This window comes from Aythya marila (assembly GCF_965140915.1).
Source record: "Aythya marila genome assembly, chromosome: 1".
Taxonomy (NCBI): domain Eukaryota; kingdom Metazoa; phylum Chordata; class Aves; order Anseriformes; family Anatidae; genus Aythya; species Aythya marila.
Window position 1 is genome coordinate 147,235,219 of NC_139042.1, and position 27,020 is coordinate 147,262,238.

General features: G+C 47.1%; 1 protein-coding gene across 4 annotated transcripts; it reads left to right on the top strand.

Moving 5' to 3' along the window:
- The first annotated feature begins 3,701 nt into the window (after positions 1–3,701).
- LOC309883381 (cystine/glutamate transporter-like) lies at positions 3,702–26,654 on the top strand. 4 transcript variants are annotated; one of them, XM_082771375.1, is made up of 17 exons: positions 3,717–3,846; positions 6,856–6,961; positions 7,377–7,762; positions 9,207–9,351; positions 10,044–10,148; positions 12,156–12,428; positions 14,289–14,415; positions 15,130–15,245; positions 15,705–15,830; positions 17,985–18,084; positions 18,172–18,216; positions 18,416–18,539; positions 18,856–18,959; positions 20,752–20,848; positions 21,489–21,638; positions 24,589–24,763; positions 25,638–26,654. In XM_082771375.1, the coding sequence occupies exons 6-17, from the start codon at positions 12,233–12,235 to the stop codon at positions 25,700–25,702; spliced, it is 1,425 nt and encodes a 474-aa protein (XP_082627501.1). In that variant the 5' UTR covers positions 3,717–3,846; positions 6,856–6,961; positions 7,377–7,762; positions 9,207–9,351; positions 10,044–10,148; positions 12,156–12,232; the 3' UTR covers positions 25,703–26,654. The 4 variants fall into 4 exon arrangements, 3 of the variants coding, with proteins under 3 accessions (XP_082627501.1, XP_082627502.1, XP_082627500.1); XM_082771376.1 differs by having other exon boundaries at positions 10,044–10,144; positions 12,154–12,428; XR_014318445.1 differs by having other exon boundaries at positions 3,702–3,846; positions 10,044–12,428; positions 21,551–21,638.
- Positions 26,655–27,020: the final 366 nt, after the last annotated feature.

Genomic DNA, 27,020 nt, shown 5'->3' on the forward strand with positions numbered 1-27,020 from the left:
TTGGGTTTACCTCCAGTTCCCATGAAGCCAGGAGATGTGCATGGGGTGCAGATTCCTTGCACCTATGTCCAGTGTGAAAAAGAGTTTGGGTTTTGATGCTGCTTTTCACTAGAGAAAGGACTTCAAACGATGTTATATTTATTTCAAAGTGACTTGGATTCGAGGCATTGGCTCTCCTGCTGCTTGTAAAACCAACATGTTCCGACTGACTTTTCTGGGAGAAGTCTGGGGAGAGAGAAAGGCAGTGAAATTACCAACTCGTGGTTTTGGCTTGGGTTTGTGGTGGCTTCAAGATGCTTCAGAAGGTTTGGTAATTTTTGGTAGCGATACTAGAAGCACACTGTTACAGGCTGTTACTGCAAGCCATTGAAGATGCCTGTGAGGAGTCATGGGGATGAAGCAAATGTACCCTGCTGCCTGGTTTCCTTGTGTCTTCATCCTGTGACCTTTTCCTTTTTTCTTGTAGCTTAGGCCTTCAATACCGCTTCCTTTCCTTGATACCTGCTGCCTAATTGCTGGACTTCCTCTTGCCCGAGTGCACTTGTCTTCTCTGCCTTCGTAAGCATTCGCTCATGCAATAAGACATTTGGAAGGTTTTTTTTTGCCAGTTCATCAATTTTTAGGCATTGAGGGAGGAAAGGTGAGAATCCAATGTGATTTCATGCATGAAGCTGTGCTTTAACACTTAAAAGTTTTACGTCAGTGTCACTGCAAAGAAAAACTTCAAGTGCCGCTCCACTGGGATCCACCTTGCAATCTGTCTGCCTCTAAAACGAGGAGATTGGAGAAAAGTGATGAATTGTTAGCCTTGAAAGTACTTTATTGCTCTGTTAAATTAGGTGAAACCTCTGCTCTGCAACTTATTTGCCTGACAGAACTAATTTGAGGACATCGATGATGCGCTTGTCCCTTGGATTTCAAGTGTTTCCTGGCACAGTGTTTGTAGAGAATCGGAGAGGAAAGCAGCTCGTCAGCGCTGCAGGTAATGAGGTGGTGCATGTGGGACATCTCCTCACCATGCTGCAGGTAAACCAGGCAGCTTCCCGAGGTCCAGCTCACCTCTCTCCTCAAGGCCATGCAGTAGGCTTGCGTCATGTCGGGGACGCGTGGACGTGTTTGATACGGCCTTCGTGTTTTTTTTCCAGAAATTAAGAGGTGTATCTCTGTGGCGTCTATTCTGTTAAATATTGACTTTCTATCAGCGGTGTTAGAGGGGAGGAACCTCCCTGCAAAAATTATCCCAGGGGTATTTGCAGGGCAAATGGCCTGAGCACAACTTCAGCTTTTTTTTTTTTTTTTTCCCCTCCGTTTTAGGTAAATTGGAACGGAGGTGCCTTGTGAAGCATCTCTTCATATGAAGCGGGCTCATTGCTTTAACAAAGTATAAGGGCTGATACCTAATCCTTGGTATGCAAGACCAATAATGCAGAGTACCTTGGTCACTGGTGACCTAAGATCCATTTTAAATGATGTCTGCTTTCTCGTTATTACTTTTCAGAAATGTCCTAACCCTGCAGACTGACAGCGGGCTTTCCTGAACAAAACACGCGGTGTCAGCACCAACCAGGAACACAGCCAGAACACAGCGCCCTCTGTAAGCAGGTGTCCTGGAATAAAAGGCCAGAGGGTGGCTTGTAAAGGGTCAGTGAATGCCAGCCCAAAGCATGATGAAATCTTACATGGGAGAGAAAAAAAACAAGGACTAAATATGATGGTCCCCAGAAAACTGGTGATAACACCCAAACAGCTGTGCAGCCAAGAAGGATGTAAGCATATTCAAGCTCTTTGCAAGCACTGTGGTACACAAAACCTGCCTATAACAATTACATGTTATAGAATTTATTTTTATTTTTATTTTTATTTTTTTTAAAGTCAGAAAGAAGACTGTGCCTGGCCTGATGTTTTGAGTAACGCTGTATAATACTGTTAATGCTGTTCCCAGGGTGAAAGCAGCCAGCACTCCCCAGCTCCTGGTCTTCCTCTGTGCATATGGTTTGGTCCATGCCCACTGAGCCTTTGCGTCTTCCTGTAACCAAACAGTGTGAGGGGGGCTTAGCACAGCTGTGCTCATCCTCCCTATAGATGGTAGGAGAGAGAATGTCACCCAGAAAGAGCTGGAGATGGCTTGGATCCTCTGAGCTGAGCTCTGTGCGGACCATCAGGTGCACTGTGCCCGCAGAGCTGCCAGTTAAGTTGAGTTTTTCTTTGTGCTCTTGTTTTGAAGACGTTAGTACTAAAGGCAAGCATCAGTCTGATAACTCCAAAAACTGAAATCTCTTTATCCCCTAGGAAGGAAAGTAAACTAACTGCAATCTGGCTTCTTTCAGGCTTCTTCTGTTTAAGTCCAATGTGGGAACTATACCCTGGCAGGCACGAGGGGTGTGTAGCCCACTGCCCAATTATTCCTGAGCACTTCTGCTGAGACTTTCAGTGAGGAGCTCAAGCACGTGGCTGGTTTTGCTCCATCTTTAATATGATTTTACTCCCCAAACCCCAGCCCAGGAGAGACGTGCTGTTATTGCTCGGTGCCATGAAGCAACGCGGTGCTGCAGACAACAAAAGAAGCTGACTGCAGAGCGGGGACCTCTGCATCTCCGGGTCCCCAGCTTGGCAACCTGGCCATTGGCTCAGGTCCTTCCAGTTCTAGGAAAGAGGCTGACGCTGTTGACCCTGAACTATTATTTGCGTACTGTAATACAGGGAAATGAGGGCTAGATGTGAGGATCTGCAGCTTGCTGCCTTTCCCCGCTCTCCTTCCCTGGAAGAGTTTTGCAAGAGCAACTGGGCACCACCGGGATGTCTGTCCCCATGGCTGGTAGCAACATCCCCGCCCCGAGGGGGCCCTACCCTGCAATACTCCACGCTGTCATCTGCAGGCCTTGCGGGTGGAAACTACATAGCTGGAGCTCCTGATACAGGGGCTATGGAGGAACACCAGCTCTCCCTGAACGTGCTTTATGGAAGAGCAGCAAGGGCTGGGTGCACGCTGCGTGTCCCTGCAGACACGCAAGGTATGGCACATCAGCGTGGGGCTGGCAGAAACGCATTGCGTGATGCATCTGGCACAGAAACCTTTTCCCAGCTCTTCGTGCCAGGCTCTCCTGGACGCAGGGAAAGGAGCGGGCAGCTGTTTGGCAGCCGCAGTCTGCTGACCATAGCCTCCCCCTTCAGTGCCCCAGCGCCTCTCTGGGGCTCGTTAGCACAGATGGGCCTGGCCAGCTGTAAGCGGGGCTGGGTGCAGGGATGGCCAGCATCACTGCTGCTGGAAAGCAAGCAGCCTTGGTGGCTTAAATATCTGGTTCTGACCAGGTCCGAGGAGCATTCCCTACACCTGAATAAATCATCCTGGCTCAGCACACCTTAACCCCAAGCTTTGGCAAGTGCAGAATCGCAAACCATGGCTAGAGGCCTCACATCCCTTAAAACCCATCCTTGCGTGGCAGGGGAGGCCCATGGGGCTCAGCGGCACTGTGACAGGGCTTGGCCCCGGCTGTGCTCCTGCTTCTTTTGGAAGTGTTTTTGTGTTTCTCGAAGCAGCCCCTCAGCTGGTGCGGATCACGCTGGCTCCAGTGACATGTGGAGACCGTTCTGTGCTTGCATCAATCACAGCATGCCAGTTTATTTTCTTTTTACTTAGCTGTTTTGCAATGCCTTCACAATTCAATTGCTGATATTTTTCATAATTACGTTTGAGCAGCTGCATCGGCGTGGAATGCATGCAGAGGCTCCAAATTTTGCAACGCTCTTGCTCGTGCAGGACACCACTCACGCACCTCTTGCTCCACAGGGAGGATCCTGCAAGCCAGCCAGCACTGCTGAGAGTGCCAGAGCAGTGAACTGCTGCAGGTAAACACCCTCCACCTCCTGCCTCACCCGCTGAGGGGTAGTCTCTGTGTTCTCCTTGTCCCTTGTGGCCAGTCTGCTGGGGAGGGGAACCTGCAGAGGTCTGAATTACCAGTGCCTGCTCAGCAAGCACCCCCATGCCCCTTCTCAATGCCCTTCCTAGTGGCCTGAGTTTGCGGTGTCTGTGCTCACCCTACTCTGCTCTGAGCTTTTTTCTCTGGGGTTAATGTTGCTGCTTTGTGGAGCTGAAACAAAATGCCCAGAGCAAGCGTTTTGTGGGTTGGTGATAAGCACCTTCCTGAGCAGACTGAGTGCTGAAGAAGCTGGGTGCAGGGGATGGGCTGGAGGTATTCTGGTCAGGGCTGTTTTAAGGCACCCAGCAGAGGAGCTGACGTCAGGTCTTCACATTCAGGGTGGTGACTCCTTGGTGGTGGCCATAGGGACCCCAGATCCCAGAGGCAGACATTGCTACAGCCCAGTCCTGCAATGGAAGGTCCTCTCCTCCTGTCTCCACACATAAGCTGCACCCATAGCGAGCCACAGTGACAGGGGAAAATGCACATGGCATTTCTTCCTTTGAGAGACAGTTATTAGAGCTTTGTTGGGCTGCCCTGGCCCCCTGCTCAACTCTGTGTGTGAAGGAAATGTCCTCCTGAGGCTCCCCGCTGCGCTCAGACCTGCCCCTGAAGCAGGAGATGCGGTGACCTCTGCTGCAACATGGGTAATTGCAGCTGGAGCTCCTGCCCCTCCAGCGATGCTGGTCTTTATTCAGCCTGACTGGGGGCTGTAACCCCTGCCGGCTGCGCGTCCTGCCAGCCGCCGGCGTGCTGTGTGAAGTGCTGTTTGTATTTCCTTCTATTCCTGCTAACGCTGCCTGCCATGCCTGATGCAATCCTCTGACCAGCAGAGATCATAGAGAGGTTCAAAGTCCAGGATGGAAAAAGGAGGGGGCAAAAAACACAAATCAAACAACCATCCCTAAAAATAGAGTTTCCAGGGCAGGAGCTTGTTTGGCGTTTGGATGTGGAGGGGACGTGGGGCAGGACGTGGGCAGAGGGAGCACCAGAGATGGGCTGCCTGTGCTGGAGCCTCCACATTTGGGGAGGAACATCCACGGGGTGCCTGTCTCCTGGCTGTAGCTATCTGTGCTTCAGCCATCAGAGCCACAGCTGTGCTGAGTCCAGTGGCCTCAGGGAAACCATTAATGGAAAAGTGAGCCTGTGGGGCTGGTGGAGCCCCGGTTGTTGGGCAGGGATGGCAAGGAGCAGTGCCAAAGTCAGGTGTAAGCATATCAGTGCTGGAAGATGCGAGGTTCAGCTGCTGCAGGTGTCCGTAGTGGCAGATGACATGGCTGTGGGTGACAGCTGTGGTTTGGGAGGTTTGGGGAAGGCACTGGGAGAGGCTTCTTCCCAGTGGGGTGGTGCAGCACTGGAGCAGGTCACCCATTGATGGAGCAGCTCTTTGTCCTTGGGCGGTTTAAGGCTCAGCTAAACAAGGCCATGGCTGGAAGCAGCCCTGCTTCTCATGGGTGCCCAGAGGTCTGTTCCAGTAGACACTTCTGTGACTGTACTTACTTTAAAATTGAATAAACACAGCCTGATGTTGACTTAACCTTCACAGTGAGCATGTTGATCTAGTTTTATTGACGTGTTCCTTCCCAGAATCTGATTCTCACTTACTTAATACAGGTGAAAACGGGGGGTGGCTTGTACGTTACCTGGAAAGACACGCGAGTCGGGTTTTTGGGTACTTTTCAGTTCCATCCCTCGGGCTGTGGGAAAGCTGGCAGAGGCAGCGCACTTGTCCCTGTGACGACAGTGCAAAATACAATCCTGTAGCAAGCTTTGTAGGTGCAGAATTGGAATAAGGCTTTCCTCCTGGCCAGAGGCTTTGCTTGCTTTTTACAGGGCTCTTCTCCCTGTTACCTGGGATGGGCTGTCAGAAACTCTGGCCGTGCGTTCCTGTATTGTCTCACAGGAGATGAGGTAGTGGTTGTGGTTGGATGAAACCCTCCTTGTCCCCCTTTCCTCCATCAGAGGCACAAGGAAGGGCGAGCGATTAATCTGAAAGTCTGTGCAGTAAAATATAAATCTCTGCAGCTTGAGAAATGTTGGACGAAAGCCAGAAAGGGTTAACAAGGAAATGTGTTCCCTCCAGCATAATTGTATATTTGGCTTATATTTTAATAAATGAGTAACAGCTGAGCAGAGAGGCCAAAAGAAGAGAGTCCCCCCCCTACCCCGAGCTGTGCTCGAGGCAGGGCCTTGGCTGTCTGAGTGTCAGGTACTGCGGTGGGGGTGTTAGCCCAGCACGCTGAAGATTAACCACGAATTAGACAGCTACACAGAGAGTGAGGAGCAATCAAGAGTGAGTGGCTAATGCAGGTGTGAAGGCTGTTGTTTCTTTTCTCTTTAATGTTTAAATTTTCTTTTGAATTCCCTTCAGGCAGGAAGAGGAGGAAGAAAGCCAGGCACTGTGGTGGAGCCTTAGGGGAGTGGGAGGCCTGGGGTGATCAATCAGCAGCATTTCAGTGAGATTAAGGGGGGACCTGGGGTAATATATGAGGCAATGTGGAAAGAGGCATTTTATTACAGTCAGCTCTGGAAGGATTCAGTTCCAGATGGCTGAAGTGGGGGTAGATCAGGAACCTCTGTCAGAAGGGGCCCACCATCCAAAAATGTGCAGCATAGCAGCAGCAGTTGAAGGTTTCTTCAGCTCCAAAAAAAAAATTATAAAATAAATCTCTCCTGGAGAGAGCTGTCTCCATAGCTGGTTAAATCAGTGTGTGTTGGTGGGAAATGCCCTCTTTGTGAGGACAGATGGCTATGAGCGGGGCCATTTTGGCACTTCCCCCCCATTCAGAAAATGCGTCTTGTTCTTGTGGAACAATTCTAGGAAGGCTTTGGGACCGGTTTGCTGCTCAGAAGCAGATGTGTGGTGTGGCTCTGGATGATGGTGCTGTTGTCATAGCACTGGTGGGAAGATTGGCCTTGACTATCTCTTCCACCGTAGCCCCTCTGCAGGCTGACACCTCCAGGAGGCCGAGCACCGTGCCTATTCCATGATATGGGGACCCACCTCCCTAGGGAACAGCCTGAAGCTGCTAAAACTCTTTCTGGTAAGTGACCAGGCAGTGGCTAGCAATCAAGAGCTTTCATAGCTCCCAGCCAGAGTGAGAGGTAAAGCAAAGGCCTGGTTCATGGAGGAATTTCTCCTGCAAGAGCCAGGGCTGTTGGGTGCGAGCATTGCCCATCTCCCTGTCAGAGGCAGAGTAGGCCTCAGAGCACAGCACTGATGTAGTGCAACAACTCGTCAGGAGGAGGGGGGGATGTTGTTTTATTTCAGGGTTGTTTTTTGATTTGGAATGGTTAAAAGGAATTCTCATTTTTGGAAAATTTGGCTGTACTTTGCAACAGCATTAGACTTCTCTGTTGGATCTCCTCTACTAGAAATGTTTAGATTTATTTTTGTTTGTGTTCTGTCTTACGCAGCTAAGAAAACAGTTTCAAATAGGACAAATTGTCTTGTTCCAGGGAGGAGGTCTCATCTGGAGAGTGAAAACAGCTTGCTACTTGGAGTGCTGTCTGCAAAAGAACAAAGCTCTAAGGACCGTTCCCTACGCTGTGCCCCACAAGAGAGATTATTGAGCCAAGATGTTGGCCTCGGGAAGCATCCTACTATGCTAGGCAGTTTCCATGTGAAACATTTTTTTTTTCCCTAGGATTTGTGTGCCCTAGCACCTGGTCATCTCGGTGCTGGTCCTTTGGGGAAGATGGGCAGGGAGGCAAGTGCCTGGGCTATTTGCTTCTCCTATTTGTAAGGGGAATTGCATTAGTTCATTTCACAGGGATGCTGAAATACCTTTCCGATAGTCTTTAATAGCTGGTGCTGTGGAAGAAGAGCTGAGCATTTTAATCAGGTGCGTGTCAGCCCCATATTTGTGTTTTGCACGTGTCACAGGTGACATGAAAGGAAGAAATGTTAATGAAAGAGCCAATTTTCCTGCACGGCTTTCATGGAAAATGAGTTCTGATGCACAGAACTGTTTCGTATGGCAGCTGAATGAAAAATTACAGATACTTAGAAAAGTGAGATGACATCATATGATCTGTACATCTTCTGAAAATAAATCAGGGCCACTATGATTAAAATATATGCACTTGCAATGGATGCTTTGGCAGACTGGTTGTAATAAAGAATTTTAAAATTGGAATAGGTTAAAAAATCAAGTAGGAAGGAGTCTAATACCAAGAGGAATTTTTCTTCTTGAAAACCAGACTCATTTTAGTCCAATTTCTAGCTAGAGAATGGAAGTGTGGATTCAACACTTTTAGATTCTCAATTAAGAGATCATCACCACATTATCAGGATGTCAGACACATCACATTCATCAGTCTGTTTTCTAGAAATTTTTGCTCTTGTCCAAAGTACAGCTGGAAACGCCTAAATAAAATTAAAAGGGGGTAAGTGTCACCCAGGCCAAGAACTGTTTTCCTCTCAAGGCTTAAAGTATTTTCATTAAGAAAAAAAAAAGGTGCTAGGACATTTCAGTCTTTTCATAGACAGCTCACAAGACTAAATTCGTGAAACTCTTTAAAAAGAGGACCCACTAGAAATGATCTTTATGCTTACACCTACAGCAATCACCCTGGATTTATTACTACATCTCAGGCTGCAAGCCTGAGCCTGATTTATTAGCTACCGTCCCTTTGGATTTCTTATCCAGGGCAGTAAAACAGCTGTAGAAAGCTGAAAAGAAGTCGAGCTGCACATCTTGTCTTTTTAGCCTGTTTCTTGTGTTCATTATAGTCTATAAACAAACATCTTTCAGGTCTCCTAAATAGATTTTCTGATCGAGTTCCCAGAACAGACCACCACCAGTCTCATTAAAGCTTATTTATGCTACTTTCATGCATGAATAAAAAAGCTCCCATTCACTGCTGATTTTATTTAGTTAGATCCTGTGCCTTGTAGTGGACATTGAATTGGTGTGACATTTTTTGGCATGGAAAAAGAAAAGTAGTGTGACTGCAGAGAACAGTTTGATGCCTACATCTTTTGCCGTATGAAAAGGAAGGGGTTAACCTGTTCTTGGCTGTATTGTATTGATTGAGGCCCATGCAAAGAAAATACAGCTGTAAATAGTTAGGAGTATTCCCTAGTAGCTGAGATTTTTTTTTTTTTTTTGGTAAGTCATTGAACTGGGACTTTGGAGGTACGAACTGTTTCCCAGGGATGCCACCCACTTCCTGCGTGATAGGAGGGAGGTCATTACTTGCTCTAGGTCTCAGCTCCCCGACTGGGAAGGATCCTTTCTCCCTCTGTTCTTTCTAACTTGCTTGTTTATATGGATAACTTTGCAGCACAGTAACATCTACTCTCTCTGTGTGCTCACGAGGATGGGTCCTTCTCCCGGCTGGGGCCTCTAGACAGCACCACAAATAACAAATACGGTTTCCCCTTTATGTCTGTCTCCTTCATCTCCATCCATGCTGCAGTGTCTGCAAGGTAAGATTAATGGCTTGGAAGAAAAAAAAGAAATCAGTAAAAACAAAGAACAACTGAGTAAAGGACCAGCAGGTGTGAAAAGTTGTGAAATGGGTTTGTTTTTCTCCAGTCCTGCTGGCTGGTGAGCTCACGCAAAGGTATTGCGTTTTGCACGGGAAGGATTTGAGGCTGTACTTTAAGTCAAAGGGTGAACAAAAAGCAGCTTTGTGCATTTACTTCGTGCTAAGCACATTGTGAATATTCTTAGGCACTGCCACAAGGATTAACATCTCTGCATTTTAATGTGCCTTGTGCCGGAATTTAGCTAGAAAGCAGAGCAGGCAGGAACGGGCTCTCCAGGCGGTGCTCTCTGCTAGGTGTCTCTGAAGTGCTATTCAATAGCTTTCTGTTACTCTTTTTCTTATTATTATTATTTTTCCTTCTTTTTCCTTTCACTCCTTCAACAGCTTCTGGAACAAATCCCGATAGATTTCACCTTTCTGAAATTTACTGTGCTGGACTGTTTTATCTCCAAATACTCTTGCATGGCAATAGTGTATATATAAAAAAAAAAAAAAAGACATGTGGACAGAAGTATGAAGTTTGGTATTTACTTTGGATCATTAACCTGGTGTGCAAATTTGACTTGATCTCTCTCTCTCTCTCTTTTTTTTTTTTTTTTTAATTCTCCCCTGCCCTTTGTGGAATTTCAGAGCCCGTGAGGAGACACAGCCTTTTGCTGCCTGGCGATCCCAGCAAGAAATGGGAGGCTGATGGATTGCAAACGCACCTGCTTGGTTTAAAACCCAGCCAAACAGATAAGTGCCCTTTTAATTTTCTCACAATAGCGTTTTAGACATACCTGTGCACAAAACACCTCTCTTCACGCTGGTTTTAATTTGGGGAGCTGTCTGTGCATCACCCTTAAAAATGAATGCTCTGGGTTTTTCCTTTCTGCTGAGAAAAGCCAGATGATAGCAGTGCTTCACATGGGCTGATTAATTAGAGTGAGGTTGCTGCAGCTGAGGGCTCTGGAGGCTGCTGGGGCTCTGGGGAGTGGGGCTGCGGTACCGGGCGATGCTGGTGTGGCCCAGCCCAGCCTGAGGAGCCCTCCGGGGCTCATTATTAGGGGTTTAATAACCAGGCTTGGCTGGCTTGATTGAGAAGATGCTTGTGCACTTGGCGCGATCTCAGAGAAAGCTAAAGCTGGTGGATGGAGAGGGCTTTGTACATGTGCTGCTCATATGTGCATGGAGAAAGCGATAAACCTGCTCCTTCCTGGAGGGGAAATAGCCAGGGAGATGGGACAGAAGCCCTCCGTTATTTCAGTCTGCACAGTGTGGTATCGTGAGTGAGTGGCAATGGGAAAAGTTCCTGCAGAGCTGGGGGGCATTTGTATCTGTGGACAGGAAATACAGCACATCTGGAAAATAACTTCTGGCTTCTTAGATGTGCTACTGCCTGTTCACAAACACACCGATACAACTATTAAATAATGTAAGTAATCTAGAAAATACAGTTCTCGTGTACAGTGTCACTGCAATAGTACACAGCCACGGGGTTGGGGCAAGTATTTGCTAAACCCGTGATGTACAGCATTAGAGTAATGCAAAAATCACTGATGCAGTGTGTTGGAGGCCATGTGTGGCAGGTGAGGACAAAAAAAGGTGAGGACCCAGATGATTCCAGACCCATCTTGTCTGCTCTAGTGGGGTTAATTAGCATTGTAAAATGTCCACCTGGCTGTTAGGCTAACTACAAACATTTGTTACAGCAAATTAGACTGTGCTAACTGATATGAAATTTGCCTTACCTACCTAAATGAGAGTTTCTTGCTGAGGGCACCAGCCCAGAACCAAGAGAAGCTGGAGGCCGATTCCTTGCCTCCAATTGACCGAGCACAGCCTGTAGCCTCTGTGTCTTGTCTTTTACTGCCTGGAAATGCAGCTTGTAACACTGCCCGTCCCTGCAGGGAAGGGCCACTGAGTAATGGGGAATGAGAGCCGGGGTGATGAAGCAGGAGGTTGCTGCAGCACAAGGGCTGGATCGAGGTCAGCTTCTGAGATCCCTGGAGTGCCCGAAGTTCTTTCTTTTCTCGGAAAAACTCCTCACCCTTGCTGTTGTTACCGAGAAGGGATTTGTATTAATAGTAGAAACAGCATTTCTGATATCAGTGACAGCCCTCTATCTTAGAATACACAGCAATATTTATTCTTGGCTCTTCAGTGATCTGATAGTGAAAAGGCTTGGCGTTTGGCGTTGTATTAAGGAACACTGATAAAGTGAAGCCTTCACGTTAAGGCTGTAGCTAGGGTTTGTTCAGGGATGGATGGTAAATTAAAACAGCTTAAACCATTTGTGTATGTCAACTAACAGGGCTCTTTGCTCCTCCAAAATAAATAAATAAAATTGACCCTCAAGGTCTTGATTATTAGGTGTGCAACGTGAAATGTGTTTTTCTGCTGATGTGCCGATATCAATGTTCACCCAAATTAGTTCCCAATAAATTAACCCCTAACCTGGCTAGTTCCATCCAGGGCTGCAAACCTCTCTTTGGGCATCAAAGTTGCATTCGGAAATCATGTCCTAAAGTGTGGCATGCGAGTTTCTCTGTGCTCCTTGGCAGAAGTGGGAGAAAAAGCTGCCAGTCCCTCTCAGGAGCTGTGCTGATATGAGATGATGCTGAGTGTATTATATGCAGCTGTGGTTTATCTGCTGGTTATAGCCAGTGGCTGAGGAGGAATCAACAGATCTTGACAGGTTGCTGCAAAAAATCTTGTCCAGAAAAGAAGACCCCCAAATCCCTAACTCTTTCCTTGTCTTACAGGTGAGCCTTGAGGACAGCTGAGAGTCACCATAACTCCTAAATGCATGAGCTTCTTCTGGGATTAGAAGAGAAGCCATGGGGAAAGACAAGAAAAAAGAGGAGGCTGTCTTTCTGAGGAAAAAGATAACTTTGCTGAGGGCTTTCTCGCTTCTCATTGGTAGCATGGTTGGCAGCGGCATCTTTATCTCCCCTAAAGGAGTGCTGAAAAACTCGGGCACTGTGGGCTTCTCCCTGGTGGTCTGGTTTGCCTGTGGGCTCCTCTCAATGTTTGGTGAGTGCAGAGTTAGGGAAGCTTTTGCTTAAGCACCTGGGAGGTGAGGGGAGCCAGCAAAATTGTATTATAAATAGCTGGGAGTGGAATGGACCTAAAATTCCCTGTTCTGAATGTAGCAGAAAAAAATACTTAGTAAGCCTGGGGGCCACCACGGGCCTTTGCCAGAGTCGGTGGGTGTCTGTCAGAAGGGGTCTGGGTACGACTGCTGCTTCACAGAGCGAGGAGATGGAGTGGATCAGTTCCTGGTGCCTTTCATTCTGGTTCTTCTGAAAGAATGCAGTTCTTACAGTTACCATGGGTAAAAGCCACAGCTTTCAGTTTCCTTCATTAACTGTATACAAGCACCTTCTTCTCAGAAGTGCTTTAAAGGTGCTGTTAGATGTGCAAGATCTCTCAGCTCTGGGGAGGAATCTGAAGCTTATTTTCAGCGAGTGACTTTAAAGTTCTTCCACTTTTACAACTTGAGGAAAGAAAAAAAAAAAACAAAAAAACAAGAAAGGAGAAATACTCCATGTGGATAAAACACCTTGGCACTGTGACATTTAGAAATTGGGATGTTCAGTTGTTAATCTGGCAACAATCGTGTGGTTCTTGCTCTTTGCATATGCCTACCAGTATTTCACGTCGTGCTGCTGAGCATAGGCTGCGTTACCCTACATGTGGGATGCAGCTTCTGCATGGCTGTTTGGGGAGTGATATACTTTTGCCTAAGGAAAAATCTTACAGCTTCATGTGAGCAAAGAGTCTCTTTTAACTGAGCAGAGCGATAAGTGATAAGGCATGTGCTGGCCATGTAGCCCAGCCTCCACACTGGAAAGGTTTCTCTCTCTGTGGCAGCCTTTGGTAGCTTCTTCTGTCCCGACTGCTCTTTGTTGAGTTGCTGCATTTTGTAGCTGGATCTGTTGGTTTTCTCTTCCCTTTTGTCAGCTTGATGACCTCCTGTGATCATTTTTCTGATGCTTTTTTTTTTTTTTTTTCAGGATATTTAAATGGCCTGCTTTCTTTTATCCTTTTTTTTTTTTCTCTTAAAGTGTGGCTCTGTAGCCTGACTTCAGCAAAGCACTTAAATATAAGCTTTAAGCATGTAAATAAACCCACTGGAATAAATGAGAGGAGGGCTCTGCCTGCATCCAAGACTTTGGACAGGGATTCAGCACAAATTCACCAGCAGAGAGGCAGGAAAACCCTCACCAGTGGCATGATCTGAATGATCTCCATGGGAGTAGGAGGCACAGGTGGAGGTGTAAAGGTTTCTTTCCATTTGCCTGGAAGTTTTAAAGCTGTCTCCTCAGGCTTGCCTTGCTCTGCAGTGTCAGGTTCATGATTTCTATCGGTACCAGGTCTCCCTTCTCAGACATGTCCTTCCAGGTTCTCTCTGGGGACTTCAAATGAAGATGTGAAGGTGCAAGATAGGGACACAGGAACGTGGTTCATGATCAGAAATGTGATCAAAATGGTCAGGACAGCTACTGGCGGTGAGCTGAGTGCTGCAGCCACCCTGTGTGCACCGTTACACCAAGCTGAGAGGGGAGATGAGAGAACATGAACCTCCAAGATGTTTGTCATAGGATGTCTCTCTAAGTTTAGTGCAGTGTTTCTCCCACACACCCTTCCACACAGCTCCCCTGGACAAGTTACATCATTAACCAGGCAACAAAATTTCCTTCCTTCTGACAAAACAGTGAACTTTCTTCTAAACACACTAGAATAAGAAAAAGAGTGGTTCTGCAAAAGCCCCCTTTTCTTCCTCTAGTTCACCACTTCTTTTAAACAGACTCTGTCAATTCCTGGAAGTCATGCAGAAAAGAGTATCCAAGGGATGATTTACTCAGTTCATTTATACCTGAACTTTTCCAGGTGCCTTGTGTTATGCGGAGCTTGGAACAAGGATCACCAAGTCTGGAGGACATTATATCTACATTTTGGAGACATTAGGGCCTCTACCAAGTTTCTTATTTCTGTGGGCTGAGTTTTTTGCTATCAGGTAAGAGATTTTGTTTGTTTGCCCTTTGCTGGATATTCTGATTTATTTAAAAAAATATTTATTTAATTTGTGGTTCCAGGCAAAAGTCTAAGCAGTTTATAAAGGAAAAGGGGAAAAAATCTGAAAAACTTTTAAAGACTTTCAGTAATAAAAGGAAGAAGACAGACTGAGTAAACAGTTGCATGTGTTCAGTGTGATTTGTACTTGAGGAATATCTCTGTTCTCCCCTGGCAGCTCTGGTATCATCCAAGAACTGTGATATATTTTTGGTGACAGGGAGCAGATGCCAGGTTCATTTCAGATCTTCTCATTCTATTGTGAAACTTCTCACATTCTTCTGTGGAAAAAACTTTCTGGCTTAGCCCTGAGTTAAGTAATAATTTAGAAAATTGTAAATGACTTTTCTTTCCACCTGAAAAAGGAAAATCCTCCCCTTCCAGCAGCCTGTCCTCCATGTATGTTGGGATGAAGTAGGACACATGAACCACACAGCTTTGCTCTGTATGATTAATCTCAACTTTTGCTTTCAAGCTAAGAATTAACCTTTTTTTGCAGCATGTGCCTTTTAACCCATTTGCTGAGAAAAAACTATGAAAAAGTCTCTATGGGATCCACGTTGTGGAGCAGGATTAGGCTGTGTGGGAAGCTTCCACCCAGCTATTTTTGGTTGTCCATGGACCAAAATTTGATGCTGTGCTTGGTTCTCCTCGCCAGGCCTGCCAACAGTGCTGTGGTTTCGCTGGCATTTGGGCGCTACCTGCTGGAGCCTTTTTTTGCCCCCTGTGCAGCCCCTGTTCCTGCCGTGAAGCTCGTCTCTCTCCTGGGGTACTGTAAGTACACCTTCACGCCACTGCCAGCCTTGGAGCCTCTCTGCACAGGACCTGGGGTGCCTACAGGTCTTTATCTTCTGGGACTGGGGTCCTGTGCTGCCTCCTTGGCCACTCGAAGCTTACTGCTCCAAGGAGCTGCTCCAGGGCCCTGGTGTTTGCCGAGAAGGAGCAAGGGCATCCCTGTTGTCTAGCTGGAGCCCAGGGTCTTGAGGGGATGGTGCCGAGTACGGGGGTAGAAACTATTCATGTGTAATTGCACAAAGGCTGCCTGGTTTGAGGCCACAAGGCTTTTGTAGGCCTCACGTGCTGCACCCAGCCATGAAAACACCCTGCCTGCTGTCTCTCACCGTGAACACCCTCTGTAACATCCCCCGGGCAGGGAGCATTCCTGTATTTATTTATTTTCTTCCCCTGTGTGTGTCGAGCATGGGCTGCAGCGGTGTGGTCTCTCCTCTCCAGACGCGGTCCTCACCCTCAACTCCTGGAGCGTCTCCTGGAGCGCCCGGCTGCAGACAGCCCTCTCCATCGTCAAGCTGCTGGCGCTCGCGCTCATCATCGTGCCGGGGATGATGCTGCTGGCACAGGGTAGGTGCGTGGCCGACGGAGGGTGCTTGAGGGAGAGGGGCAGTCAGCTTCAAGCTGTGTCACCTCGCTGGGGCTGATGCTTCTGGCTCAGCTCTGCTTTCTTCAAAGTTTTTCTTTGGGATGAACCTACCCAGGGTGAAGCAGGCACACACCTCTGTTGATGTCTTCCTTCCTACAGCCAGCCCATTGTCAGCGTGGCTCCAAACCCTTCCAAAGCAGCACAAAGGCAAGGGATAGCAGGGACATGTGACAGCATCCCCTGGTGTCCTGAGCCTGTCACAGCTGTGCAAGGAGCCCCCAGCCCCCAGCTGAGCCCTGGTAACTGCATCTCTAACTGTCCTGTGGCTTCAGCTGATGCTTTTAACCTCCTAATGGAGATGGGCAGTAAGGCAGTAAACTGACAATGGACTCATGCAGGATTTCACGTTCACGTGCAGAGGAAAAAAATACAACAAAAACCCTACCAGTGGTATCTTCTGGGATTGATACGGGAGTGTTGGCTTTAATCCAAGTCTCAGTCAATAGAAAAGCCCCTGGCATTCCCACCCAAGGGATGAAGCCCACTATGGCTTCACACTATTTCCTTCCTCTGCAGAGGGAACAGCAGAGGCAGTAGGCTCAACATTTGTGTTTCTTTCTGATGTTTGGAGCTGGCTCCTTTGAACATGCAAAAAACCCCCTCAGGCGGGCAACACTTCTGAAATGAAGGACTGCCCTGCAGCTAGAAATCCTGAGCCATTATTGTTAGGAATGCCTTCAAATGACAATCTGGAGCCCTGGCACCCGTCCTCAGGCAAGAAGGATAAGTGCTGGTGACATCTGGAGAGAGAATCCGTGGAGGGACCCCAGGATGTCAGGTTGTGTTTAATGTGACTCGTGGGGGATTCTAAATCACTCATGAATATATTGCAGACCGTAAATTCTTTTTGTGTCACATCACTTATCAGCAGTTGTTTTAGAATACAGAAAGATTGCCCCAGTAGGCCCACTTCCATTTTCCAGTTTCTTTTTTTTTTTTTTCAAGTCCATTTTCTTTTTGACTTAGTTTTTGTGCTTGTTTTTAAATCAGTTTGCCTCACTCTACAGCCTTTCTCTGTTTTCTTTAGTCACACTCCTGTCCTTTCCTCTGCCACTGCCTTCCCCTTGACTCACATTTCTTAAAGAGACTTCCTGGGCTAGGTTTTCACACCTGGATGCCCAAGTCTCATCTCAGAGCTCCTCGCAGAGGCATCTCTGTGGATGTGGCCTGATTTTCTCCATGTGCTCTGTGTCATTTCATCCTTTTCCTGGAGAGACACAACTGCATGAGTAGTTTGTCACTTTGATATGAAAAGACACTGTGATATGGAAAACTGAACATAGATGTGGAGTCCAAACTTTGTGGCACTTGGATTTCAAAATGTTAGAAATATAACTGCTTGTGACTGCCTTCTTCTTCCTTCAAATGAGAGGCCATTAGGTGTTTTTCCTTGTCTTTCCTTTTATTTTTATTTTTATTTTTATTTTTATTTTTTTTTTTGAGTTTGATATAGAATATACCTCACAACCAGTATCCTGACTTTGATATTTTTGCTGCCTCTAGTTTTTATTATTGCATTTGCTTTGCCCCCTGTGTCCCCAGCTCCCCTCCTGCAGGGCCGTTCCCGTGCTGGCTGCCTCCCCCCTGGTTCCCATGCTCTGCACAGCGTGGGGCCGGGGTCAGCAAGCTGGTGGGGCCGGGGGGAGCGCAGCAAGAGCCGGATTTGCTGCCTCGCTGGCTGCACCACATCAAAAAAGAGCGAGTGTCCAGCTGCTGGTGGCGTGGGGAGGAGGGGGTCAACCTGGGGAATCAGTTTGAGGCTGAAAAAAAGGATGGGAGAACTTCGTGTCCCCACAGTCTCCCATTTCCACAGCAGGCACAGTCTGAGGGAGAAACAGACGCTGCCGTGAAATTTCTCCAGTAGCTGGTCAGGAGATAGATTTATTCTGTCACTGTGTATGCAGCTTGCATGTCAGCACAGCACCACCAATTAAAGCACTGAAACAAATCCAAATGCCTGGCTCCAGGGAAGTCACAGCCGCTTCTCCCAGGTTTGGGCAGGATGTTAACCCGTGGGAAGGAAGTCTACCCCTGACGTTTCCCTGCTCTGTATCTGTTGCTTATCTCTTCTGTAGGCCACACTGAAAACTTCCAGGATGCTTTTGACAAGCAGTCGCTGGTCCCGGACAAGCTGCCCTTGGCTTTTTACGCAGGCATGTTCGCCTACTCGGGCTGGTAGGTGTGACAGGAGGGCACCCAGCGGGCGGCGCGTTGCGTCTGCTCCGGGCTCGACCTCTCTCCTTGTGTCTCCCCGCTGTGCAGGTTTCAGACCAGCTTTGTGCGGGAGGAGTTGGTCAGACCTGAACGGTAAGGCTGGGAGAAGCAGGCGGCTCTAGTGTGCCAGCCTCTGGGGTACCACTGCTTCCCCTAATGCTGGCAAACAGCATGGGAAGAAATAAGTCTGTGGGCTCACCTAACCAGTGCCAGCTGCAATCTGCAGCAATGCGATGAAAAGCAAAGGGGGAACAGCCTGTTCATTGTGGGCCTCTCTTCCCCTTTCTTGTAGAAACATCCCCTTGGCTGTCATTGTGTCTGTGATCACCGTCATTGTGGGGTACATGCTCACCAATGTCTCCTATTACACTGTCCTGGGAACACAAGATGTTCTGGCTTCTCCAGCTGTGGCGGTGGTGAGTCGTCACCCCTACTGATATCTTTCTTTAGTGTGGTCAGCTTCTGCTGAGGGGGTGGTTATGGCAAGGGTCTAGGAGATGGTTTTCCTAATGAAATGCTTTCTTGCTTTGTTATTTCTCTGGATTATGGGACAACAGTAACTTCTAGTCTTTCCTAAATGATAATGTAAAAGAAGCTGCAGATGACAGCAGAAAAGGCAAGATTTATGAGTCATATTCTACTCCTGCAATGGAGGAAGTTTTTTTCCTCTTGAATCCGATGTCATCTAGAGATCACCATATGTTCCTACAGTCACGCTTGCTCTTCCCCCAGAGTTTTGTGCAGCGGGCCTGCAGAAGCCTTATCTCAGTGGTCCCGGTCCTTGTCGCACTGTCCTGCTTTGGAACCATGAATGGAGGAATCCTCACCTTTTCAAGGTCAGATCTCTGAGATGTTAACTTTTTTTTTTTTTTTTTTTGGCTTACTGACTCAGAGGGAAGCACCAGTAACCTGTGCACCTGTCAGTCCTTTTGATGGCACTTTAACCACTCCTGTGGGAAAATCAGGGCCTTTGACTCCCAGTGTGTAAACTACAGGACACCATTGGCTGTCTAAGGGTCTCCCCTTCCTTTTTCTGGCCAGTTCTAAACTATCTCTGGCTGGTCATAAAAACAAGATTTTTTTTTAACCTCTCCTCCCGTCCCCTCATTTTAAAGTGAAATGTCAGTGTTTCTGGGGAACTATGAGCTTTGTTGACACTGGCAGCTGCTCAGTGAAATGGAGCCATCTTTTGCTGGCTTCGCCCAGCTGCTTTGCTGCAGGGCACAGGGTCCCCCTCCGCTGTGAGGATCTCTGACCAAAAGCAAATGCTCCCTGGGGGACTTTCCTTTGAGTTCACTGAAAAGTTATCATGACCAGGCCACTCCCAAAGCAATAGTCAAGGCTCAACTTTGTTCCGTGAAAAAAACATCTTGCCAGCTCCACTGGTTACTGCACTGCGTGTCCTTGTGGGAGCCTTGAAACCGGAGAGGAGGGCAGAGCTCATGGAGAAGTGTGTTGTCCTGTCCCTGGGGAGCTGAGCAAACTCTCTGGGGCCAGCTCCGTTTCACAGCTCTGATTGCAAAAGGAAAACTCAGTTGCTATGAAAGGGATCTTTCACAGTGCAGGAGCTAATGAGTTATGTGATCCGCTACCTTCACGTCCTGCGTGGAATACGGTGGGGAGAATCCCCCCACTTAACTCCTCTAGATAGCAATTTTATTGGAGGGTGGGAAGTCCCTGGAGGTTCTTCACGTCCCTGTCATCCTTCTCTCCCCCTTCCTGACATCATTAACATAACGACTGCAGAAAGGCCGTATAAACAGTGATGGGGCCTCCCTGGCTGCTGGCCAGCCACACCCCAGCAAAACCACAGAGACAGCAATAAAACCAGTTATATACTCATGCCCCAGCTGCTTTGGGCTCTGTTCCAGCCCAGCTGATGCTCTGGCATAGTTTGTGGATATTAAGTTTATAAAATTGGATGCAATGCCTTCTCCCTAATTGCCCTTTCACGATTCAAAGGAGGGATGGAGGCAAGAAGCTCTTCGCTGTCGTTTTGTAGCTGACCCTGTGTGTAGCTGGCCTCCCTGGAGGATAGTAAACTATATTGTCCAACAAATGGCCAGAGGTTTGAAAACCCTCTTGTCTTTGAGGAGCTTGCACTGCATTTATATCTACATAATTTATATATCTATCTATATCTATGCATATATGTTTTATCCCTGGCCTGTCGGGTCCTCCTGGGTGTTAAGCCCAGTTTCCTGTTGGGATGGGCACCAAGGCTGACAGTTGCCTTTTGTGAACTCTCCAGCCTCTCTTACAAAGACCTGAGGTCTGTGACCCCTCTACCTCCTACTGCTTTGTTTCTGTTTCCAGCCTGACCTCATTCATGGTCGCTCTGGACTTGCCCAAAGATCTCTGCTAATGGGCCACCTGTGGGGACAGTACCAGCAGTGGGCTCTGTGCTGAGCTAATTGGTGCTTGGACAACTATGCAAAATTAATCTTTGGAGACTTTTTTTTTCTTTCCAAATCCTCTAAAAAGTGAGGCTGAGCGCAGAACTGTGACCTTAAAGAACAGATATGTGGGTGGGGTGCATTGTGGCCTCTGGTCAGTCCTGCTATGGATCTCTTCATGTCTAGTGTGACTGTGGGGTGCTGATGCATAGGGCTCCCTGTCTTTTTCTAGGACACTGTTTGTGGCTTCCAGGGAAGGGCAGTGGCCTCCTCTCTTCTCCATGATCCACATTCGAAGACATACTCCTCTTCCTGCTGTCATGTTAATGGTAAGGGGATCTGCCTGTCTGACATGCCCTCTTCTTGCAGTCTTGGCTTGCTTGTTTGGTCTGGCAATCTGCAAAGCCTGGAGAAGCTGAGGAGCTTTAAAGGGTATCGAGACACTAAGTGAGCTTCCATAAAATGAAGAAAGTGGAACATTGGAAATGGCTGTAAATTATTAGGTCCCCTTGTGCAAGTAGTGAGGTCTGAACCCTGCTGTCCCAAAGTCCCTGCCTTATTGCCTTGAACGTGTTCTTTCAAGGTATTGTCCCCACCATCTGTCACAGTTACTGCTTGATGTTTGCTACCATCTCCCCCAGGCTTTGGCTAGTTGGAAAACTGAAATTCCCAGGTTCAGTGGAAATCCAGAAAATGAGCATTTGTGGAGAGGCTCTCAGGTTTGGGTTGCAGTTGATCTCCATTGCTCCTTTCTGTAGCACATTGCAATTTTGTATTTGGGACTTTTGCTGGGAATCTTCAGTCTATGACAGGGTTTTGTAACATGTTCGGTGACCTCAGAAATGTTGGGGCTGTGAAGTAGCTGCCTGTGATTGCAGGGGGGCTAGAGGAGATGATCCGTATTAGCTTTCCCAGACTGGGGACTGCAGTAAGGCATTAATGACTGTATTTCATCTTCACAATGCTCAGTTCCCTTTGGTTACAACCATGGTGTGTATCGGAGATATCTACCATCTAATGAACTTCTTCAGCTTTTCCCGATGGCTCTTCATAGGATTAGCCACCCTTGGGCTCATTGTCCATCGCTGCCGTCACCCGGAGCTGCGGAGCCCGTTCAAGGTAACAACACATGGCGTGTGTCTGACAGCCAGAGACACATGTGCCAATCCTTTTTCTTTTTCTTTTTTCTTTTTTCTTTTTTCTTTTTTCTTTTTTCTTTTTTCTTTTTTCTTTTTTCTTTTTTCTTTTTTCTTTTTTCTTTTTTCTTTTTTCTTTTTCTTTTTCTTTTTTCTCTGTCTCTGTATCCACTGCTAAGAATTAGAGCATTGCATAGCTGTGGTTGCCTTTAGGCTCCAAGGGCCCTCAATCCCTTTTGCTCAGTAAGGCATGTAGGGAGCTGCTCAGGTTGGCTGATGTACCCAAATGGCCAGATTCAGTAAATCCTATAAAAACAGTTCTATGTGGTGTCACCATCTGCAGCCAAAGAGGTTGGCAGCCTGCTCCAGGGAACAAGGTATCGTGCTGGGAGCTGGTAGATGTGCAGGTCCCATGCTCACCTCTCCTGAGCTGCAAGGGGAACCCTTCCTGATGTGATTTCAGTGGTAGGTAAGTCTCAGCCCTGGCTGAGAAGCAGAAGGCTGTCAGGCTTGGGGGAAAGGGGAATTACCAGAGGAGTCCTGGGAGTAAACTTGACTTACAGGGAATTGTTTCCTGGCGCAGAAATACTGTGTAGCATAAAGCAGCTTGCGCACAACTCAGGGCCATTACAGACCCTGAGGATGTGCACTGTGTGCATGTATAACACAAAGCATTTCCTTTAGCCACAGCTAACAGCAGCTAGTGGATGGTGTGGCCCCTAGAGAAGGACCTGCCCTCCTGCATGGGGGAGGTGATGGGCTCAGTGAGCCTATAGCCGTATGTGACTGCTGTGGGACACTGATTGTGCTAAGCACAAGGGTGTGAGGAGCTGCCTGATACATGCCACAAACAGATGTGTGCACATGTACAGCTCCAGCACGTTTGGGATGCACCGGACCTGTGGACATAAGCATCAAGAGGCATTAAAAGTGGGCAGAGGGAAGCAGGGAGGCGAAGGAGATTCAATCCCCTGCTCCTCAAGGGGCAGCTTGGCCCCTTGTGCCTTTCGCTGGCCTCCAGCTGGGCCCCTCTGGTGGCTGCTGGGATCTCTGCTCATGGGAAGCAGCCGGTCCCCTGTGTCAGCCGGGGAAGCTGGTGTGGCTTTTGCAGCCCCTGCTGTGCTTGGGACACCTCTCCCACTGCCGGATCATCTGCATTTGGCCGGGGCTGTGCTCATCGTGTGCACAGTTTGTTCCCCTCTCTGGTTGCGCCTGCTTGGTGTCTCCAGCCAGTTCCTGTGGAGGAGAGGAGACCTCCAAGGCCACAGGCACTGGGCAGCTGATCAGCAAAAAACTCAGGGGAAAGAAACGCTTTCCACCACTCCCAGGGCTCCTCCCCAAGCCGAGCGAGGCCTGATGTGAAGTTTGGGGTAATTTTTCTTCTTGGTCTTTGCTGGAGACAGTGTGTTTAGCAGAGACCTCGAAGCTTCCCAGCTTGTTGGCTGGCTGTGCTCATGCACTCACCCAGAACCAGATTTTTTAATAAGCTTTAATTTTTTTATTTTAAACCAGCCAACCAGCCTGCCTTGGAGAAGCTTATTAGTTGATAGCACTGGTGATATTTTCAGTTTCTGGGAGTGTGCCCCATTTTGTTTTAGGTAGAGGTTTAGGTTTTTAACGCTTCCTAAGAACAGATTGAATGAGTGAGGGAAATGCGGGCAGTTTGGTTCTCTTCCTCCCTCCCCCCAGATTTTATGCCCACTTCAAACCCAAAGTACAGTCATCTGCAACAGCGAAGGAGTGAATGTGATGTGTGCATGTGCTGCTCTCCAGTGGTCAGAAATATTTCTTCTTCTGACACTAGCCTGCTTACAGAGAACAAATAATAAAAAAGGTGAGTGGCTGTGCTAGTAATTTCCCCCCACAGCATTTTCAGTTAAAAATGGTAAGAAAACACCAGGAAGAGGAGTGAGCAGCCCCCTCACGCACCTCTCACACAGATGTGCAGTGTGAATGTACGCACGTAGGAGACCCTGGCAAGGGATGCTCTGGCTGGAAAGGCAGCAGGAGCACAGGAGTTTGGTGGCTGGCTGGGTGCCATCACTAGAGCAACTGATCTCTTTCAGCTCGGCACGGTCAGCATCCAAAATGAGGTCCTCACCCTAGGTGAGATCAGCAGCTCCTTTATCAGCTATGGCGAGGAGTAACTTGGCTTGCTTGGATCTAGGGACTAAGGGAATGTTTCACAGCTTATTTGTTACGGTCTTCCAAATTACTCTCCGGATAATACAGATGAGTTGGCTCACCCAACAAGGTGAGGCTGACGTGCTCAGAGCTACTTTGGTCTTTCATCAGGGTGTCATTGAAAATCATGTTCTTGATGCAAGTGCTATGGAGTTGAGTGTCTGGTTTACCCTGTTTCGGTCACTACAGGTCTCAGGCAAGCTGGAGGCAGCTCAAAATGAGTTACAAGTGTTATGGCCAAAGAACGGCTTGTTTCTAAGGGCTTCTGCTCATGGCTTCAGATTTTCCACTAGCAGTTGCCACAGGTGGCAAGCTTAGGGGTGTGTGGACACGCACATGTGCTGTATGTTCACAGAGCAGTGAGGTCTGGTTGACTTCTCCCTGGCTCAGTGTCTTGTTGCAAATGAGGTGAGGTTTATATCACAGAATCACAGAATTTCTAGGCTGGAAGAGACCTCTAGATCATTGAGTCCAACCTCTGACCTCAATGCACATGAGGTGAGGTTTATATCAATGCATGTAGAAGGAGGCATGTGCCTCTCAGGGCACACTGGGCTCCCAGGGTGATACAGGTAAACTTTTCTTCTATGCATCCTACTTGTTCACAACTGATTGTACAGAAATAGTGCACAGGACAGATACATGACTTTTCTCATCTTCTTTAACATGGGAAAGAGAATACAGTGTGTGCTGGCATGTATGGAGGCTGATCAGTTTTGCCTGAGCATCCTCTGTGTTCTTTTCCCCAGGTGCCCCTCTTCATTCCCGTCTCTTTTACCATCATCTGCCTCTTCACGGTGGCAATGTCTTTCTACTCGGACCCTGTAAACATTAGCATCGGATGTACCATGGTGTTAAGTGGCTTTCCAGTCTACTACCTCGTAATCCACAGGCAAATGTCAAACCGCTGCCGTAGCCTGCTTTGTAAGTATGCGCTTGGGTTACGGTATCCTGGACCCAAGCACACTCAGGGTAGAGATGTTGGTTTGCTGCCAGTGCTCATCTCTAACACAAATCACTCCGTGACCAACAGACCTCGTGGAACCTCAGTCACAATCCCTGTCACCCCTTCCCTGCCCTTTCTGGGATGCAGCCTCCACGGCCGAAGAGAAGGGGCAGGCTGTGCTGTGGGGGGCTGGCCTGGCTCGTGAATGCACTGATAAACCAGCTTCATGTGTTATTTTAGAAAAGGCAGGGCTGAGGTCTACCAACAGGGGGAACCAAGAGGATCACTTTTGCTATCATATCTTTATCATATCTGTGTGATCAGCACCTCTGTCAAATCTGGCTGAAACTGAGCAAAAAGATCAAAAGTGAGTATGGAGAGATTGAGAGTACTGTAACCCCATGCACAAACACATTTGCTGAAAGGCTGGGGAGAGGACTGATAGGAAAAGATGATGCAGCCTGCAGGCTGCTTGGTGACGGAGCAGCTTGTCTAACAGTACAGATTTGGGCACAGATGTGGGTGTGTAAATGAAAGATATCTTCTCTCCATGGCACAGATTTAGCTTGGGTGTAGCCCTGGTGGCACAAGTACAATGATTTACTCTGAAACAAGAGCCCAGTTTCGATTTTAGTTTATAACTTCAATTGTGAATCTTGATTTCTTTGGATTTGGTGTTGTGCTGAGGTGTACTGGTAACCAGTGAATGGAAAAAAAAAGTATAGTAAGAAAGAAAACAGATACAGTGATCTGCTAATATAAAATGCTACAGCAATCAGTGTTGATGCTCTGATTTTCACCCCCAGTTTAAGATATCCTTCAGATTAAACTTTTTGTTTTTCTTCCCTTCAGATTATGTTACGCAGAAGCTGCAGTTACTGCTGGAAGTAGTTCAACAAGAAATCAAGACGTACTGAGGAAACCATCATAACTTAAAGGAAAAGATGAAATCTACTTACTCCATTTCTGATACCTTTGATCCTACAAAAAGCAGGCCACGCTCTTATTCTTTTGATCAGTGCAAATGAGGATGAACCTGAGCCAAAACGTTGCTGCAAGCAGTCCTAAGCTTGCCAGTCAGGATCTGGATGAGTGTGTCACATCTGCTTCTGCCCTTTTCTTTTTTAGCAGAACAATCTAGTTCTTTGAAATGAGCTTTCTTTGCCTGCAAAGTGTCTTTGAAGAAAAGATCTTAATTTTGCAGCCTGGCCCAGCCCAGTCCTCAGCAAAATATATACTATTTTTAATTTCCTAACTTGGCAAACAGAGGAAGAGATCCTACTGCAGAACTACCGAAGAGCCCAGCCACATGGAAGCCAAACACAGGTTTCAAACTGAAGCTTCGTAGTAGTTAAGGGAAATGGTGCTGTGAAGAAGCTTTATAAAGGGAAATGGACGAGGAGAGCAAATTAGAAATAAGGTAGATGAACTGGAAAGTAGGAGGCGGGAGACTAAAACTTCATTTACCAGGAAGAACAAATCATTAACAAAGTGAAGTCAGAATGTTTTGCTTTGATAATTGTATAAGGAAAATAAATTTATTTTGCTTATACAATAATGCTTCAATTTTGAATTTTATTTTTCTGAAATGATGTTTCAAAATGTACTGACACAGTAAAAAACAAAAAAAAAATAAATCTAAATACCCACAAGAATAGGACAGGGTAAATTCTGATTCCTCACCCGGTGCTACTAATGAAGTTGAAAAATTGAGATTTTGGCCCAACTCCAGTGAAACACAATTCTCCTGCAGGAGGACAAGACCACTGATGAGTCTTGGGCAGATTCCTTCATAAGCACATCTTTTGGTGCTGTAAGAAGACATTCAAGACTTCATGTCTGAGCTTTAATTTTAAATCTACAGTCAAATGACTTGCTGAATCGATACATAAATGCTCACGTGAACCATTGCCATCAGAAATGTTTCTGTTGTTGGGTTATTTTGGATTACATTATTAATGTTGCAAAGTTATGTCCAGATAAAAGAGAAATTAACACTTAAGTGATTGGAAATAGTTAATCTTTTCCTAAAAGATCAGAAGTAGTATACAGGGCTTCGGCTGATGGCCACTGAAGAGAGGAAGAGCAGAATGTGAAGCATTTTTAACCTTTTGTATCAAGCATTTATGTACTTAGAAAACTAAGTAGCATTTACAAAACCAATGTAATCTACCAAAACTTGTAAAATGCACTATCAAGATTTGGAAATAAATAATTAGGACTTTTTTTTTAAGC

What these genes read in the sequence shown, in the direction of transcription:
- LOC309883381 (XM_082771375.1), top strand. Translation starts at nt 12,233, where the DNA reads ATGGGGAAAGACAAGAAAAAAGAGGAGGCTGTCTTTCTGAGGAAAAAG. An exon ending in GGAATCCTCACCTTTTCAAG is followed by an intron (nt 18,960 to 20,751) that starts GTCAGATCTCTG and finishes GTCTTTTTCTAG; the next exon opens with GACACTGTTTGTGGCTTCCA. An exon ending in CCGCTGCCGTAGCCTGCTTT is followed by an intron (nt 24,764 to 25,637) that starts GTAAGTATGCGC and finishes TCTTCCCTTCAG; the next exon opens with ATTATGTTACGCAGAAGCTG.